Consider the following 20,110-nt stretch of genomic DNA (forward strand, 5'->3'; position numbering starts at 1 on the left):
TCCATGCAGTGTCCACGTTTCCAAAGGCTGAGAGCTGTCTGTTTTAGCTGCAGCGCACGGTACTCTCGGCACGTATTTTTAATGTTGTGTCGGATTGGTGTCACAGTTTGAGCGATGTGCTGTAAAGACAGACCTGTCAGCAGCCTGTCAGCTCTGCAGAGTTATTTCCAGCACAAAGAAGAAAAAGGCAAAACAGAAGAAAAGTGTGAATTATGCAAGAACGTTTGCAAAGTGCAGAGTAAACAAAAAGCTGACAAAAGTTTAAATACAAAAGAAGCGGCACAGTCTGTATTCCTTTAGGAGAGTCGAACATTGGTTATGAATCATCAAACCGGGGTTAAGTTAAGTGCGTTCAGACAAATGTGTTATTACCAGGTTAGTTATTTAAGACACTGAGAAGAAATCAGTGTCTGTCAGTGTAAATGGGTACTCAAGATAGCAGGTTCATTATGTGTGTCAGACATCACAATAGAAGTACATAGCCTTGGTTAGCAGTACGTGGATAGTAGCATTAATGTTGGTTATGCATTTGGCTAATACTGGCCAGACTTTAGCTTTAGGACCATTGCATCCCAGATTTCTTTGGAGCCAGAAGTGACCGTATATAAACGGGAGGACAGACTGCTTAATTATCAGCTAACACAAACTGCATCCAAACACTGTAAGAGTGCACCACTCAGACACAGATCCCTGCTAATTAATACTGAGTAACATTCAAATAAAATCCTAGAACTTCATTCACCAAACTGGAGCTCAGACTGCTTGGATGGACTGTTTGTACAGACTCCATATTACTGGTCAGATAATTGCATTAAATGACAAACATAGTCCAGAAATTCAGTTCAGGGACTGTCATAATAAACATGTTTATTCTTGTTTTGTTTTGTTTTTAATATGGGAGTCTGAAGGGGCCGACTCACTGCTGAAGACTCACGTGGACATTAGAGGTGCTCCAGTTTTGGGCACTCAATTATCCAACTGAGGCTGAAGCAGAAAGCCTCCCCGCCCGTATGAAAAAGACAAAATGTGTTTTAATTGCTCATAAATCTGCTATTCCTGTAAAAGGACGCTTAGGTCAGTCTTAGTTTTACTTTAATATTTGTTACCTTTCTATAACGTGGCACACAAGTGGCAGAATGCACAGACTGTGCAGATCTCAGTTTGGTGTCGTGAGATCAGCAAATACAGAAGCTGTACGGACAAACAAAAGCATGTGTAAACCTGCAGCTTCCTGGGCAGATGTGTCCAGGTGTGTCCTCTGCCATCTCATATTCCTCAACCAACGCCTTCAACCATCTATTGGCTTAGTGGGAAGAAAATGAAGAGTGAGCCTCCCCTTCCCAACGCGTTGGCTCTTGGGAAATATTCTTTGCATTGAGGACTCAGGAGGGAGCTCTGTGCTGGTGTTTACTCAGTCGGCTCATGATCACAATATTCCAGTGTCGGATAATAAAAGCTGGTTGGGATTTAAAGTTAAGAATAACAGCTTACTCACTTTTTTCCCCTCCGGCTCTGCACAGCAAAAAAAAGTGTGCGATGCAGCCAAAGCATTGTGGGAACACGAGGTGTAAGGTGAGCTCAGTGACCTACTGGCTCCCAGCCTTCCCTTTGGTTTTCTCACTTTCTCTGCTTGCAGCCCCCCTCCAGACAAAAGCGTCATTATTGCCCTTGGATTCTCTCGCTAGTGAAACAGAGAGTTAATGAGCTGCTTTACGGGCTGCGATGTCAACAGCCGAACGGCTCCGCGATGAGTAACCGGGGATCTGATGTTGACAGTAATTCGGACTCTTGGTGGGAAATGTTACACCGCAATGTTTCCAGGGGTGGTTTTGTCTCACTCATTAGCTGCAATGAGCTTGTGACTGCGCTCCCTGGAAGCCGAGAACCAAACGGATGGCGATGTCTTTGTTTTTAAGAGGTGTCGGAGCGTATTCTGTGTTTTCACTGCGCGTCCCTGCAGGTGAAAGGTCAAAGCGGTGGGTGTAAAAGATGCGAGTGCATTAATCTGTCTGTTGCCTGGAGGCCCAGAAAGAGAGAAAAGGAGGACTCTGACCATACTGGGTTGCACAAAACAGGCTTTTCTCACACCATGGAGCACGTGCTTGTGCCTCGGGTGTTCGGAACCCGACCGCGGGCCGGAGTTTACACACTCACCAGGAGTTTCTCAGGATATAGAAAATACAGCACAAGGTACAGAGCAGCGCTCACAGAGCACAGGTGAAGATGGCACCTTTTCTAGTATTTTTCCATTAAATATGTAAACATATGTCACAAGCTGACAGAATCAAATCTTTAAAATCCTTTGACTCTTTTAATAATTTAATACAAATATACACTTTAACAAGCATCAGTGGGAGAAAAGGTGGATGATAAAAGATGGATGTACTCACCTTGCCATGACCCATTTCTTAACACCACTATGAACTCTTGAGTTAGTCTTTTAAATCTGATCACTGAAGAACTTGTCATTTTTTAATACAGCTCATAGTTAGGGCTGGATCAGGTGACCCCGAGTCCTTCCTTTGATATGCTGCAATAGGTGTAAGATCCTGGGGGTTTCCCATGATGCACTGGGTTGTCCCTCCTCACTCTCTATGTGTTTATACAACACTTTATAGTTATTATTCATCTCTGCTCTCTTTAGGCCTTTTGTGTTAGGAAAAAAAACAAAAATAGTTAAGACATTGCTGAAATGTGAGAAACTGCAGTTCCTCAAATGGCCATTTGAAGCTGAGGCATGTCAGTTCCTACAGACTCGTATGTTAAACTTTACAGCAGGAATAAACATGTTTACAGCCTGCTGCAAAAACAGTTTTAGTGCCCACAGCAAATATATCCTTCCATAATAACTGTATGGGGAGGACAGTCAACAGGTGGCTGTAGCTGAGTTGCCCCCTGCTGGCTGTTTGAACGGATGCTCACCTTTTAGCCCAGAAATCTATGGTCAGTGTTTTTCTATATAGCTAATAATGTGACGCAGATGTGGCAGAAAATTGATCACCAGTAAGCAGTTCAAGTCCATGCTGGTCTTTACATTATGTCTCCTGGCTTCACCAGTTATTCTTTTGCTGGTTCATCTACTGGAACAGCTAACTGTATTATATCACGCTGGTATTGCACTCATAATGAATTTGGAGTGAAAATATTCAGTGTATTCCCTCGAAATTCACACATTACATTCTGACCGAATGAACCATTCAAACATCAGAAGGTTGCCGGCTGTTTTGCAGCCTGTTTGCTGCAAACACCCGTGAAATGTCCGTCTGTTTGCCAGCCAGACAACAAAGCGCTGAAGAATGAGTGAAAGCGATGACATAAGCAGAGCCGTGACCGTGAGCATCGTCATCCGCTTGTGACCTCTGTGCAGCGAAGCTCAGTGACGGTGACAAACTGTGGCGACGTCCTCCGTCAGCAGCTCTGAATAGCTTTCTAGAGCTTTCTGTCCCTTTTCTGAATAAAACTGTGAGCCACATGTTCATCTTCAGGTGCTCCTATATCTTCCCTGTCTCGGTCTGGAAGAATTACTGCTGGCACTGTGATCCTTTCTGGTCCTGTGTAATGGAAAAGTACTCCAGTGCCAGAGACTGTAGCAAGCTTTCTATCACAGTGCCTGGCCTTGGGCACAGCATGAGCAAGACAGTGACAGATAAGGCAGTCTCCATTCTCTCGGGTCTCCAGCTGAGTTTGTCCTTAGACAGGCAAACACCTTTATCGCACCCAGGAGACTGAGTCACACACAAGATCTTCTCGTCTGCTTAAAGCTGCAGTTCAGATCTATTAGTGCAGCAGGAAAGCAAATATACAAAACTAAAAGTCTTTCTTGACATTCACTTAGCAGCAGCAGTTTTATTTACCAGTCCACGGGCATAAAGTGAGGACTTATTTTAGTTAAAAGTTTGACATTTGAGTCAGTTTTGTGGTGTGGAGTTAGGTAAGACTAATATCACTGTCATGATGGAGTGAACCTCTGAGCCAGGAGGTGAAGCTTCCACTCTGCCAGTCTCTCTGCATTCCAACGCTCACCTATGGTTGCAAACGCTGGGTAATGACCAAAAGAATGGGGTCATGGAAAACTCAAGACAAACAAACAAGACCTGATAAATCTGGAGCTTACGCCGGGGCCACGCCTCCGCTGCTAATGTGGAATTTTTTAGGTCTATAAAATGGGGCCTCTGTCTCTTTGTGGCAGGTATTACTGCAGCTGGTGAGCGCAGTACTGCGAGACAAAGAGTTGTCTGACGAGACAATATTGGGGATGAGGATGCACTTTCAGTATAAACTAGTTATGGTACAGATTAAACTGATGTTTGTGGTGAAGCTTATTCAGCTGTCTGGGGATATTTTTGTGTTTTCCCTCCAAAAAAATCCCTTTTTTTTCTTGTACTTTAGGTTTTCTCTAATTGTTTGTGCCTTTTACACCATATTATAACTATACATTTTAGAGATACAGCTTTGAATAAACTCTAATTATGCACAAGTACTTCAGAGTCCACACAAATGAACGCTTTTTAGTTAATAACAAAAAATATCATCTCAAATTTCTGACATTGGAGAAATCTGCAGAGTTTAATGAATGCTGTAAAGAAATGTTTACAGTCGATATTTCTTCTGTGAGTGGAAAAAACCACTGGTGGTTTAACAGCAAACGCACAACCGAACACAAAATGGCCATTCCAGCGCGTAACAGGGGCAACGATCGGTGCTGTTTTTCTCCTCGGAAATGCCCGAGGCTATGCTGACTCTCTCTCTTATTTCAAGCTCTGAACTTGAGATTTTTTGGCTCATGCACATCTATGCATCACATGATGCAATGTGCACTTCTTTGTTACAACATGTGCACTGAGGATGAGTACATCTTTGAATTCTGAATGCATGTCTGACCATAAATGAGCAGGCTTTTTAGTCCAAATGTACAACTCCGGTGAGAAAGCACATAAATTGCTCGTATGGGAGGCTTTTATTGATAAACTTCCATTCTGTGATTCACTATGAAGCTGGGGAAATCGATGATAGTGGCTAATAAACAGAGGAAGAGGGTCCATTAGGACATACAGATTCCATGGAAGCTTTTTGTACAAAATAAATGACTCTGAAGTTAAAGCTGTTATCTGCTGTCAGGGTAAAGTGGTAAGAAAAGACCTGGTTTTCAGCTTTATGGTTAAAGTAGCGATCTAAAAAAGTGATCCCAAAGCAAAAATCCATCCACCTGGAATCAACGCTCAGTTATTCAACAAAATCTGTTTTTTTTTGTTTATTCAGAATGATCGCACCACATAAAGTATATCACTTTGAGCTTTAAAGGTGTGGCTATCCACACGTTGTTCATAAAAATTTCTAAAATGAACTTAATCTGACGCATTAAGATGTTAAACTACTGACTGAGACCTTAAACGCATCAAAACAGCAGTATGCTCGTTTTAGACCTACTTTCAGCTGCTCCCTTACTCACAAGGGAGCGCCACAGCAGGTTGATTTGACAGAGTTTATAAGTCTTTCATGAAATAACCACGAAGGATTTATGTCCCAGGAATATTTTGCTGATTAGGCAAAGTGTAACCCACTGCACTAAGAGCCACGTTATCCAATCAGGAGTCGGCCCCTGCTGGATATTGAATAAACAGGTTTACGACACTTCTAAAGCGACTTCGCTTTATAGAATTGGGAACTCTGTGGAGGCTTTATGCTATATTGTTTATGGATAAGGTGACATTATAGAAACATTACAATGAAAACATAAAAATTTAGACAAAATAAAATAGCCTTTAAAGCAATGTCAGTATTTAAATGAGCCTACACCCTCCCAGTTGTCTGACATGCATCATCAGTGGAGATGTCACTCCCAATGAGTTTCTTTAGCATAATGCTGCCTCGTAGATTTTGGGGGGTATATATACACACATATATAAAAAGAAAGCTTCCTGTTTGTATGATCCTGAAACGTTTGACTGAACAAAGAACCTCTCTTAGCTGGTGTTGTATTGTTTTTTTACACCAGCCTTCCTGTTCTGAGTAATAGGTGCCTTTGTCTTCAGACCAGGAAACCTGCATTAAGCTAAACAATAGTACAAAGGAGAAGGAGATTAATGGTGGCGCCAATAAGCCAAAGAGGAAGTGACAAGATGTGCAAAGTGGGCATCAAACTGTGACGTGATGAAGGAAACACAGGCAGCTCATGTTTCCCTGTGAAGGTGTCATACTTTAGATTCACCTGCTATTAATCCTCTAGTTATTACTGGAGAGACCAGACAAACGTCATGTGACACAGAAACACACTGACAGGATGCAAACGATCTTATTTTTTCCCCCAGCGCTCACACAAACACTCTGCAACACGTGTTGGGGTGTCTGCCAGCAGCAACTGGGAATAAACAATATTAAATCTCTGACTCACAGGAGAGGGAACCGGATACGTCAGATCAACTCTGCATGGGAAATTAAGCGAGATAGGAATGGCAAAAGAAGAAACAGCAGCACTTCATTTGAAGCTTTATGATACTTAAACAGTCTAGAAATCCAAGATTGATTCCATTTTCTTTATGAAAAGCAGCAGAGGAAGCAGTAAAAAATGTAATGACCAAACATCAGGCTCTGGATCTGAAACAAGGATGAGATTGCAAGTGTTACTTTGTCTCCCCCCTCCCCGTCGGCCCAGTGTAACTCTGTGAAAATATGACGCTGTGGTGAAGCCCTGGAATGATTAATTTCTTTTTGCAATAGCGAAAGTGTGCAACAGCGCCCCCCTATGGTCTGCTGGTCCTTCAAGAACCACACAATTCCTCAGATACACACACACATACATATATATACACATACATACATACTTTTTTCTTTTTCAAATATTACTTATAATTATAAACATTCATCTTAAAGTTATTTAGTTAGACAAATACAAAATAAATTCAAGATAAATACATATAATTATTTAGGTTAAATATTTATTTGTGGGATTTAATTTATATTTTTAAATAAATACAATTTAAGATCAATACATGTCCTTACTCAGTGTCAGGCGAGACTGTGGGTTTTGTTACGCCCACTAAAGAATAATAAAGATTTATTTAAGTGCAAATATTTAATCTATAAATAAAAAATAAATACACTTTTAAATTGCTCGGGTTCTTTTCCATGACGTTAAAGCTTTGCACATTGTGCCCTCTTGTGGCAGGGAAAACATTTGCGTACTTCCGCCCCTGTTACGCCAAATCCGGTTGTGCAGCAGCCATTTTGTCTGTTCGGGCATTTCTCCCCAGTCAGTTGCGAACTGCAGTTCCACCTTCGCAAATAATTTGAAATGCGGTTGTAGCGGCTCTATTTCGCATTAGCAACGATCCGAGCGACGTCGAAAAATTTCCGTCCGATTTCGGTAAGCTGAGGAGGGCCCTCCTCTTCCAGAAAAATCCACAGTTCAGCCTGAGAAGCGCGGCTCGGCTCGGACATGTCGTGTGAGGAAAGCTACTTGGCCATCATACGCTACCTTACCGACGAGCGGGAGCCGTACGCGCCGGGGACGCCCGGGAACACCAAGAGGAAGATCCGCAAGGCGGCCGCCTGCTACGTGGTGCGGAATGGGACCCTATTTTATCAGCGCAGGTTGAAGGGCCAGAATGACTTCACGGAGCTGGAGGTGGTGCTGCAGGACGAGCGCAGGAAGGAACTTATCAACGAGGCGCACATTATGATGGGCGGAGAGCACCTGAACCAGCAGCTCACCTGGGAAGTCATCTCCCAGAAGTACTGGTGGAGAGGTGAGAGAGCGAGGGGTGCGGCTCATAGTTAGTGTGAGGAGTGTGAATGAGCCGGTGGAAATAAATACGATGAGCCTGCCTGCAGAAACGCATGCTCACTACTGCTCCCTGTCGCCATCTAGCGGCCAATGAGGAGATTGGTTTCGAGCGGATGGATGTTATTAGAAGGGAATATTAAATTAATATAAAGGAGAAAACGAATCGCTTCTTGTGCTTGCTTCGGACACATATCAGATACATGTCTGCGTAGAACCAAAGAGAACCTCAAAAATGTACTGCTCTGAAACTGTCCGATAATAATCGTAATGTGTACATTGAGATCAGATATCCTGGACAGGCGATCCAGCGTTTGCACAAACAAGCACAGATGCAGTGAGGAGGTCTCTGTTTACTGCACACACCGATGAAACTGCAGAAAGGCAAATTTAAGCGCTTTCTAACGATGCCCTGAGGTTATTGGACAGATCGAGATGGCTCAGGGCACACAGCTGCAAACAGCTGTGTGCCCTGGATTGGTTAGTCCTCATTTCAGATCCATCTTTTTATTCTTGGAGTAGCTTTTTATGATTCAGTGTTCAAAATAAGCCTCCCTTGTCTTAAACCTGCCTAATTTTAATCCACCACCAGTCAGGAAATGATTCCTTTTATTGCTACAGGCGTGACAGGACATGCTTTAATTTTCGCACGTGTGTAGAACAAATCAGTTTCTGGTATTGATCAGAGAGCTGCTGTCATGCATCCCCCTTAGGGATCCTGAAGCACGTGAAAGACCACATCAGGGAGTGTGCTCACTGTCAGAGCAAGCGGGGCACAGATGACGGCTCGGGGCAGCGATCGTTCTCCCGACCGGGCAGACGCAAGACTGCTGCCAACTCCAACGAAGAAGAGGAGGAGGAGGAAGAAGAAGAGGGAGAGGAAAATGTATTTTTCACAGATTCTTCTCAGCAACAGAGGTCCAAGATGGCGAAGGGGACGCCGAAGCATGAGCTGGTGTTTGTGAGTATCAGAGGTCTCGTTCAGTGTTTCCCACACATTTATGGTTGTTTGTGCTGCATGTTGATTATTTGACATGACTCATCATTGATGAAACAAAAGTCACGGTGTTACTGATGCTTTTCTTTGACTTTCCAAAGACATCAGGGGTGGTCCCTAGAATTTGGCTCTGGATTAGGGCGTGTTTGTGGTGCGTTTGAAGACATGAGTCGCTTTCACAGGTTCACCCTCATTAATGCGACTCTTACCTCCTCTGCTTAGATCTTGTTGAGCAGACGCTCATTTCCAGCCATCTTGGCTCAAGCTAAGTTAAATGAGCTTGTAGGGAGGGGTGACGACGGGCAGGAATGGGTGTGTGTGTCCCAAAATGACAAATGGCTGCGGTTCAGCTCAATCTCCTCCATCTTGAACTGCAGTTTGTAGTTCTGGTTCTGCAGCAGAACCACCTGTTGCAGGCTCAGGCTAGAGTGACCCTCTAGCTGAGAGATGATCTTAAGAACAGAACCAGGACCGCCATCGCGCTTCAGGATTCTGCAGACAGTGAAAACAGATCTGATACCAGTGATAGATTAATAAATTGTAATCTTTCACTGTGAAGACAAGTCTGGGAGGTGTTATCATCATCTGTAGCACACCTGAATCCATGACTGAAAGGATCCTGCTAGCTTGGATAGATTCCTGCCTTTGGAAGCAGCCGTCCAACATCTGAGACTGCCAACCAGCAAAAAACAGGAGGCAGGAAGGGCCTGGCTCATCTGGTTAGCATTGGCTGGACTTTCAAAATAAGAGCTGACCACTCGGTAGTAAATTGATCATGCTTGGTGTGGGAGGGAGGAGAGAATAAAAGTTGAAGTTTGCATGTGGGAGAGGTTGTTTTTTTTTTTTCTGAATAAAACTGATGCTTTTCCCTAAAATGTGTTTTATTTTTCAGGTTGACAGTAAAGGCGTGGTCAATCAGTTCCTGTCCAAACACAGCCAGACCATGTTGGACAAACTCAACGAGCAGCGTCTCAACAATCAGTTCTGTGACATCACGCTGCTGATCGAAGGCGAGGAGTACCGTGCGCACAAAGCTGTGCTGGCAGCGTGCAGCGAGTACTTCAACGAGCTCTTCTTTGAGAAAGGCGCTGCGTCCACGCACGAAGCGGTCGTCGACCTCTCTGGTGAGCACTTTGGGTTTTTTTTTATTCCTTGCTGGATGTTTTCCTCCTTTGCCCAGCTTTAACATTCCTCCTTCTTCCTGCAGGGTTCACCAAAGCCAGCTTCCTCCCACTGCTGGACTTTGCATACACATCCACGCTTACGTTTAACTTCTGCATCATGGCGGACATCGCAAACCTCGCCCGACACCTGCTGATGACCGAGGTGCTGCAGATCTGTGAGTCGGTACATAAGCAGGTGGAAGAACAGAAGCTGACGGTGTATCAGAGGGGAGACGTTCACACGGTGTTGTCGAGCAAGCCGGCCACTCAGGAAGAGCCGAAGAATGACTCTGAAACCTACATGGTGACCATAGAGAGTGACGGACAGGCATTAGTCACGCACAGCGGCGTCACCGTGTCAGGCGAGACATTGACTTTTGTTACACCCTCTGAAGACGGCTGCATCCAGCAACCGGTGGCGGTCATTACGCAGACAGTAGAAGGAGAGGAAGTACACGAAGGGGAGGCTGGACAGAGCGAGACTGTGGCCCTGATTGCACACACCGGGCAGGTGGAACCGGGTGAGACCGTCACTCTTATTTCAGGGGATGCTGAAGGTTTGGAGGGGGAGACGATGACTGTGGTCACCCACAGTGGGCAGGCCGGGGCCAGCGAATCCCTCGCCGTGGTGTCTGCATGTTTGGCGATGGAAGAGCCACAAGTCGCAGAGGCAGAAACATTTGTCATAAACGTGGAACTGAACAAAGAGAGCCCCTTGGAGGTCACCCAGCTGGCTCCTGCAGCGGTGACGCCAACTCAGGAGGCCACTACAGAGGAGCAGAGGGTCGAACCAGCACCACTGCCGCAGAAACGCAAACGAGGACGTCCAGCAAAGGTGAGGAAGGAGGTGGAGATAGACGAGTTCCTGCCGCTGGAGGACGAGGAACCTTCTGCAGATGAAAGTCCCTCAGACAAGCAGGAGTTCACGTCAGATGACCCCAACAGGAGGCGACTCCGGCAGCGCTCCATCGCAGAGGGCGGTTACGCTCGTCTGCATATGGGGCTGGAAGAGGAGGAGGAGGCTGCAAAGAAAGGTTCAGTCTCACCGCGTGTTGCCACCCCGAAGGTACAAAACAGTCATCCCATAAAAAATTCGGCACTGCTTCAATGCTTCCTCAGAAACCATGTTTACAGCATTAAACAATGTAGATTTAACAAAGACATGAAAAAGTTCACAGGGGTGTGTCTAAAGCCTGAGCTCAGGCCTGGGGCTGAAGAACATATTTACTCAGTGAAAGAAGATTTCAGTTAACTGAAATCAATTTAAAAGCAAGAAATATTCGTAGTTTTTGTCTTTATCATTTTGATTGCTTTTCTCAACACTTCCTGCCTCACGAGGCTTTGTTTGTCCAGACTTAGGATGTTCACATGACTCCGAGTTGGCTGCCTTCAAGCGTTTTGTGTTATAAGATCTACTCTTCCCAAAACTCACCTCTTCAACAAAACTCTCAACCTCACGTCTTTTTGTAAAGTGTCCCTATGATACAAAAAATACCCTCCATGTTACAATAATTAAGAAGACTAAAACCAACCCCGAAATAAAACTAAATGAACTTGAACAATATAAACTGAAACTCTGCAAATCCATTCTAATAATGAACTGAAACGGAGTTTAATAGTGAAAAAATAATTAAAAAGCTCAAAATAAAATCTACTTGGAAAGTAAAAAACAGCTTTGCTCTAAAACTGATTTCTTGTAGAGAAAGATACTGAACCCCCCCCCACTGAAAATGCAAACTGGTTTTCTTTAAGCTCCGTGAGAGCCAAACAAGAAGTGCTTGTGACTAGGGATGGGTATCGTTTAGGTTTTATCCGATACCGGTGCCAAACCGGTACTTTTGAAACGGTGCCGGTGCTCAAACGGTGCTGAACCGGTGCTTAAAGAATGGAGAACACAAAATTGGTCCAAAAACCTCTCATGTTTAGCTGGTTTTTTTTTTTTTTTTTTTGTAAAAAGATAACAATGTTAGCCTTTTCTGCAGCTATGGGGCATATATGGTATCACTCTTGGCTGGAAGCAGTGCTTAAACAATGGAAAAAACACAAACTTTGTCCAAAACCTCTCATGTTTAACCGTTTTCCACTTTTTCTTTGGTCATTTTAGCCTTTTTGGCCAGGGTGAAGGGAGTATCTGCCATCAAACAAGAAGACAGCCGCATGTAGCTATGATGATGTTTGCTAGTTCACCTTACATGCATTAATGTAATAACGTGGTTAGCCTACTCAACGTAAATTACACTGGAACAACATTAAGCTACTCACGCAGAGAAGAACGGCTGCTGCTGCCATCATCATCCGTCATCATTTCTGCTACACTGACAGGGCTAGGGGCCAGGACTCTCCTCTTCGTGTTTTTGGGGGATGTTGCTAACTCCGGGTCTGATAACAGGCAACCCACCCGCAGTAGATGTGCTCGGTGTGATGTCTCGCAGCAAGCTATCAAATACAGCGCATTTCTGGGCTTTTAAAAAAAATGCTATGCGTCGCCAGGTGTTTCATCGGATTTGAGGTGTTACCTCCTTTGACAGTATCACAGTATCAGCTTAAAGCACTTGTTGCAGGCTGCTGAGTTTGCATATTTTGCTGTGAAGTACAGCCAGACTTTTGACCGCTTCGCCTTGGACATTTTTAATTTGTAGCTCTGCTCTAAAAGAACGTACGTACCTGGACCCGCCTACTATCCTCGGAAACGTAAAATGATTGGCTAAAATCTAAAGTGTATCACAGCTCAGGAAATAAAGCACTGAAATGTGCGCTGCTTTTCGGTCTGGTTACTACCGTTTATGTCAGATACTGGTACCCATCCCTACTTGTGACATTAAACCGTTGTTTTTATTAAAAATAACAAGATATGGCACATGTTCAAATATTTGTGGTGTTGGTACTTGTGTTCTAGGTTGGGTCGAGGCCCGGGAAGAGAGGCAGGCCGCCCAAGCAGCCTGTGGAAAGTCAGGTGGAAGCACTGCCTGAGTCTGCAACAGATCCGGCGGTCAGTGCTGCGGAGAGTGTTACGACTGAGGAAGTCGCTACTGAGGAGGCCGGGGCTCTGAAGGTTTCGGAGCCAGAGACCACAGCCAGTCCGGAGAAAATCCAGGCAGAGAGCACCGTAGACGGCGAGCACACGTGCTCCGAGTGCGGCATGTCCTTCCAGAGACGTTACTCTCTCATCATGCACACGTTAAAGCACGAGAAAGCTCGAGGGTACAAGTGCAGCGTAAGTGTTGGCGCGTGTCACTGCGTGGTGTTGAATTGTTAATGCTGCCCGCTCTCACCGTGATGTTTCTGTTTCCTTGCAGCTGTGCAGTAAGGAGTTCCAGTACGCCGCCTCTCTCCGCGCCCACCTGGCCCGACACAAGCAGCAGAGCAGCCAGCGAGCCCCCGTCGCCAAACCCTCAGTGGAGCAGGGCTCCGAGGGGAGAGCGGACAGCGAGGTGGACGAGAAAACGTCGTCATCGTCCTCGCTCACCAAGAGAGAATTTGTGTGTGACATTTGCGGGAAGACCTTACCGAAGCTCTACTCCCTGCGGATCCACATGCTGAATCACACTGGTGTGCGGCCTCATTCCTGCAAGGTCTGCGGGAAGACGTTCGCCCACAAACACAGCCTGAAGATGCACCGAGCGCTGCACGACGTCACCAAACAGTTCCAGTGCGAATTCTGCAAGAAGTCGTTTGTGAGCAAGCGGAGCATGGAGGAGCACACCAGCCTCCACACAGGTCAGTCACAGGACGTCAGCTTTCTTCTCTTTAATCCAGGATTTCTGAAAATTCTTCTTTCTGGTCAGGATCTACCTGACTGTACTTCTTGTTCTGCTTTGAGCAGTGATGGGAATAACGGCGTTACTTTTTTCATTAACGAGTAATCTAACTAATTACTGTTCCTATCGTTACAACGCCGTTACAGTTACTAACATGAAAATGCGGTCTGTTACTATTTTTCAACAAACAGACGGTTGAAGCTGTGTTCAGCTTACGCATCTTATATCAATCGCACGGAAGTAGCTGACTACATAAGTAATCTGGACGCTACAGCTTTAAGCAGCTGCGCGCTCCCGCGGACGGTAATCACGATCACTGTCTAGCACAACACCTGGAGCTCAGGGGGCAAAACAATCACATGAGGGCTGCTGTTTGACTGAGGAAGAATAAAGTAGTCGTGGTAAGCCAATCACACGACAACTTCAAGACAAAGCAACAAGGTGATATATACCAGTTTTTAAATTGTGCTGATAGGCCACGTAAAACCAGAGTCATGATAAACAATATATACGCGGCGTTTTTTCCTCAATAGTTTCGTTACGTTTGCTGTCTAAGGACAGCGCAGCAAGCACTCGCTGCTTATGAGCAAAAAAAACAAACAAAAAAACTGGAAGTTTTAGGAGTGACGGCGAGAGAGCGAGTTTTGAGATGTGAGAGATTTGTGACGTTTAGCGTGTTTGGAGTGTGTAGTTAATGTGTTGTCTTGTGTAGTTGGTGTGTAGTGTTGTGGATAGTTTTGTGTTGTGTGTCAGAACAATGAGGCGACTGCTGTCTCAAGGTAGAAAACAGGAGAGGGTCTGACACCTGCTGCTGTCAGACCTGCAGGTATCAGGCTGTGATGTTCTCCTTTATAGTGGACAGAAATATTTGGAGTTGCACAAATAATTTGTGCGGCATCGTATTGGAGGCAGAACAGCTGATTGTTCTGTAAATCGTTTGAAATGTTTTTTTTAAAAAATCAAGGTAAAAGGTAAATGGATGCAACTAACTTTGTTGTTTGCAAAACTTGTGCATAGGATTTTAAAATTGACAATTTACATTTGCATTTAAAGTTATGAAATATGATTCAATAAACATGTTTGTGGTTATTACAGTAAAAAATATAACTTTTTCTACTCGGATTTTATGTTTTTTGTCTGATTTTAGATCAGTTGTGTTAATACAATATGTCAAAATGAAAACATGACTGTAAATTCAGACACGTGAGGTTGTGTTGATGATACCAGAAAAGACAAAGTAAATAGTTTTTAAAGGTAAAATGTGGAGGGAAAATCAAAAGTACGGTAGGTAAAAATGGCCCATTATACTCTGGACCCCAGAGGGTTAAACCATTTTTTAAAGTAACGCAATAGTTACTTTTCAAGTAATTAATTACTTTTAGAATATTGCAACTCAGTTACTTTTTTGAAGAAGTAACTAGTAACTAGAGCTGGGCGATAGAACGATAACGATATGTATCGCGATATAACTTTTACTCGATAGAGAAATTAAGCTATCGCGATAGACCTCGCCGCTCTTGTCCTCTTAAAATAAAATAAAAATAAATAAATAAAAGTTTAGCCAATCCAAACTAAGTAGCGCAGAGCCGAACCAATCACAGCCGCAGCGTCACGTCGCGTGACTTGTTACGTACAGCACAAGTGCCAAGCCGCACGTGTGTTTGTTTGGGAAGCAGCCAGCGGGTAATGGAGCCAGCGCGTAATGGAGGAAATGAGTGTGCCGACTAGAAAAATCAACCGAGCGTGACCGAAGAGAAAACAGATGATGGTTCCAATGCCGGAGAGATTGTCGAACGGAAGAGCCATAGAAGTTCCGTAGTGTGAAGGTATTTCGGCTATTTCAAGTCTGACAAAAAACAGAGTAGCGTGCACTGTAAATTGTGCCGAAAGCAAGTCTGGAAATACAATGAACTGGTGCATGCGTCACACTGTGCGCCACGTTATTGTTTCGGTGAAATGAATTTCTACAATACTGTTAATTCTACTCTCTGCAGTGTTTAAATGCTTACATATACACACAGTTACTGTCCCTCCACACATACGACTCGGTTCTGCTTCTATGCCCCAGCTTTGTTTACTTTTTCCCACCGAGGCTTCTAGACTTCTGATTGGCCAACATTTCTGCACGGTTAGGAATCTAGCGCCACCTGCTGCTTTGGCATGTTCATAGCAGCGTTTTCCTTCATTTCTGCCTTTATGTGTGGACGGGATTATTTTTTAAAACGAAAACGGAAAATCTCCGTTTTCAAAAGTACCCGTGTACGTGTGGACGTAGCCTCAGTCTCTGACTGGAAGCGCTAATTCGTCATTCGGCTTTTGTCAGACTAAAGTAACTGTTACAACTGTTTGAAAAGCTAAGCTATACAACAAGGAGAGATTGAGAATTTCCTTTTAGTTCTCAGTTTATTTGATATTAACAAAGGTTAGTCAGTTTTGTCTGTTCTTCTGTAAAACAAACTAAGATTTATTTTTAGAATTAATATTTTGTTTCTAAGTGGAATTGACAATTTAGTCTGTTTCGTTTGTTCTATTTTGAAACTTAAACGCTTTAGCGGCTGCCTTTTGTGTAGTTTGCAATATTTGCCTTTATTTATCTGAAAAAGTCTCATGTTCCTTAACTACATCTACCCTGTTGAACTTATTATGGGAAATAAATATTTAAATAAAAACAAGCTGCTGATTATTTCACATTTTACTTGTGAGCAACGGCACATTTAAATCTTACAAATATAGTTATTTGGCTTATATCGTGATAGATATCGTTATCGCCTGAAATGAAAAAAACATATCGTGATATGAAAAAATCTCATATCGCCCAGCTCTACTAGTAACTATAATTAATTACTTTTTCAAAGTAACTTGCCCAACACTGGCTTTTGAGACCCTCTGTGAACTGAACAAACGCTCAGCAGGTGGAGACTGGAGGGTCAAACTTGAGTTCAAAACAGGCTTTCTTTACATTGGTTGGCTCAACAAAACCTTAAACAGAGATGATGACTGTCATGATGGTGGTAGTCGACCAGGTTATGTGTTCAGCATCAGTTACCACGGTGATTTAGCCAGGAGAAAAAGAGCCTCTTTCACGATGGAGAAAACGCTTAACTTTGATTGTTGGTGGTTTTCTGTTTTATTTGTATTATTTTGGGTCTTTAACTTACAATAGAAAGTGTCTTGAGGCCCCTGTTGTTCAATTGAATTGAACTTGAGTTTTATCTTTGCAGTAGAGCTCTTGGGTTCATGTGCCGCTATGCTCTGAGGCTGCGGAGCTGTCAGGAGAGGCAGCTGATTACCGCTCTGACAAAGTGTCTATAGTGTTATATAAAAAAATCTTGGCTCAGTCGTTTGCAGTGGCCTTTATGACAACATCCCCATTTCCTTATCAGGTGAATCGAAGTACCTCTGCACCACGTGTGGAGCCACCTTCCACCGAGCCTCCGCTCTCAGCAAACACCTGAAGAAGCACCAACCCAAACCCGACGTCCGGCCGTTCGCCTGTGAACAGTGAGTAACTCTTCATCAACACCGTCCTCTTTGCTTCAGAGCCCGAGCTGCGGTCTCAGTCTGCTTCCTCTCTTCCACAGTTGTGATAAGAGGTTCTACGAAGCCAAAGATCTGCAGCAGCACATGAACAAGCACATGGGCCTGAAGCCTTTCCAGTGCCAGGTGTGCGGGAAATGTTACAGCTGGAAGAAGGACTGGTACTCGCACGTCAAGTCCCACAGCGTCGCCGAGCCTTATAAGTAAGTGTGACAGGGGTGATGTGCACCAGTCACATCCCAGAAATCAGAAGTAGAATAGCTTCAGGGAATTTACTCCTACAACACAACAGGAGCGCCCTGAGACACCTATCACCATGCAACTTCAGTCCTCTGAGACGAACTTGATACGTAATGGTGGCCCCTCCCCAAAACTTCTCCAAACAGCCACATTTTTTGCTTTCACTCCTGCTGTGACACTGAAAAACAAAATGAAGCTTTCTGCTGATTATAAAACATTTTTACCATCCTTCAGAACTTCATGTTCTGCTTTTCTTGGTGCCGATTATCAATGATTTCATACCAGCTGAAATAAAACCAAACTCGCTGCCATGGAAACATGTAAAGGAAAGTAAGCGGTACCGTTATTTCACTTAAACTCCTTCACGGTTAATGAGTGATGTAAATTGGGAGGTGGGGACAGTTACAAATGCTATGGTTGTTGCAACAACACGATTGGCTGGCTTTGATCTCCGTTCGGTTTTTGCATCGTGCGCTTTACAGTGACGCCCTTTGTTTGTGTCGTCAGATGTAACGTCTGTGGAAAGGAGTTCTTCGAGAAGGCTCTGTTCAGGAGGCACGTGAAGAAAGCCACGCACGGGAAGAAGGGCCGAGTGAAGCAGAATTTGGAGAGAGAGTGCGAGCACTGTGGCAGGAAGTTCACGCAGCTCCGGGAGTACCGACGCCACATCAACAACCACCAGGGTAAGTCCGTCATGCAGCTTTTCTCATGTAGAAGATGCTTTTTATCGCTAAAGTACGAACGTATAACAACGTAACCTAAAATGAGACCTCCCGTCACTCTTGTTGACTCTGCTGTCCTGTGAGGGCGGCGAATTAGTTTTCTGTGCTATAAATGCGATCATTAACACCCCTTCATCTTTTTTTTTTCTCTTGAAGGAGTGAAGCCTTTCGAATGTCTGACTTGCGGTGTCGCCTGGGCTGATGCACGCTCTCTCAAGCGCCATGTCCGCACTCACACAGGAGAGCGTCCATACGTGTGCCCCATGTGCCAGGAGGCCCACATCGACGCACGCACTCTACGCAAGCACATGGCCAAGTACCACGTGGACAGCCTGCCTGGGAAGATCATGCTGGAGAAGGACACCCTCCAGTTTCACAACCAGGGCACACAGGTGGAGCACGCAGTCAGCATCCTGGCGTCCGACCTGCCCCCCGAGCTACGGCCTGCGCAGCAGCCGTCCTCGGAGGAGATCGAGACGGTGCTGATCACGGAGGAGACGGTGGAGGCCATGGAGGCCGTCCAGGCTGTGCAGGCGGTGAGCGACGGCTCGGTGGCGACGCTCTCGGATCAGGGCATCATGCAGGTCGTGAACTACGTCTTGGCCCAGCAGGCGCTGACGGGGGGGAAGCTCGAGGAAAACCCTGAGGTGATTCAGACGATGGAGGTGGAGGTGGCTCACGTCGCCGAGGTAGAATAGCTGTGGGCCGGAGGACGGGGACTCCCCACATAGACTGATCACGTTGCTTCAGTCTATATAAAATGTAAAAAACAACATTCAGATCCTATTTTTCTGAACTTGTAAATAGTGTAATGATCTCAGACTCGAGGTTTTCACTGTGTGCATTGTCTGTAAATAGCTAAACAAACAGTAAGTGTCGTCGCTCAGGAGGAATGCAGGCAGAATTAAAGCTTTGGCTCAAACGTTTTCCTCTGGTCTGTTTTTGTTGTTGTTTGTTTTGTTTTTTTAGCTAATACCAAGATGATGATGACAGCTCAAGCCTTTGTCCTTGTGTTCTGTATAGTTTGTGGTTCTGTCACTGCACCGGCGTCCTGCAGGTCATCAAAAAGACATAAATGTCTTCTGTAGATTTGCAGATGGTGTTTTTATGTGTAAAAGGTACAGTAGATGATATATTTTTGTTGAATTTGATTTTTCACATACTTCTCAGTGTCACAGTAGCACCACTAAAAAGGCACAGCTTGGACCTCCTTCAGGACCAAGTCTCCTCATCTCAGTAAAACATTGAGCTGTTTGGAAGCAGCTTGTAATTTATTGGTTTGCCCGATATTGTTTGATTACTTGTGTGGAAGGTAAAGCTCTTGTTGAAACTTGTTTGTGAGTCCTGTCATCCTGGGAGCCTTTTCTGTTTTTCTTTGTCTCTTGCCAAACAGCTGGCCTCCTTCTTTTTGTCAGGTAGCTTATAAAGTTACTGCAGGTTTTTTTCAAAACCAAACATTTCAGCTACAAAGAAAGGCAATTGCAGCTTTTCCTGTTTTTGGGTGTGCAGTGAAGGCATCGTGTTCCCAGTAATTTCGTTCCCAGCTGTTGACAGCTGTTTTCTTTTTCTTTGTAGACCAACACAGAAGGTGGTTCTTCTGAGAATTGGACTCTGTAGCAGGAGTTAGTTACCCTTTGTTAGGTAACTGTAGTTCTTTCCAATTTAAAAAAAAAAATGTACACAATCAGATCTCTGGAAAATGTCCTCACCATTCCTGGAAGATCCCTCAGACCTCCACATGCAGATAACAAAGAGTCTATTTAATTTTTTTTAAGAGCGTCTCAGTAACGTGTAGATTCGTGGTAAACAGAAAGCTCGCCATCTCGCAGTTCCAAGGCTTTTTGTTTTGCTTCTGTGTTTTGACTTGGTTATTTCTCATTAATGACATGGTGCAAAATGTCCTTAGTTCATCT

At 44.4% G+C, this 20,110-nt stretch overlaps 1 protein-coding gene across 1 annotated transcript; it reads left to right on the forward strand.

The window, feature by feature from the left end:
• Nucleotides 1-6,951: 6,951 nt before the first annotated feature.
• On the forward strand, nt 6,952-19,123 carry zbtb11 (zinc finger and BTB domain containing 11). Its single transcript, XM_082523194.1, has 10 exons — nt 6,952-7,745; nt 8,494-8,741; nt 9,670-9,901; nt 9,985-11,006; nt 12,837-13,154; nt 13,237-13,657; nt 17,082-17,199; nt 17,280-17,438; nt 17,983-18,158; nt 18,354-19,123. Exons 1-10 carry the CDS (start codon nt 7,436-7,438, stop codon nt 18,893-18,895), a joined length of 3,546 nt encoding a protein of 1,181 aa, XP_082379320.1. The 5' UTR covers nt 6,952-7,435; the 3' UTR covers nt 18,896-19,123.
• The last annotated feature ends 987 nt before the right edge of the window (nt 19,124-20,110 follow it).

This window comes from Aulonocara stuartgranti (genome assembly GCF_965226115.1).
Source record: "Aulonocara stuartgranti genome assembly, chromosome: 23".
Lineage (NCBI taxonomy): Eukaryota > Metazoa > Chordata > Actinopteri > Cichliformes > Cichlidae > Aulonocara > Aulonocara stuartgranti.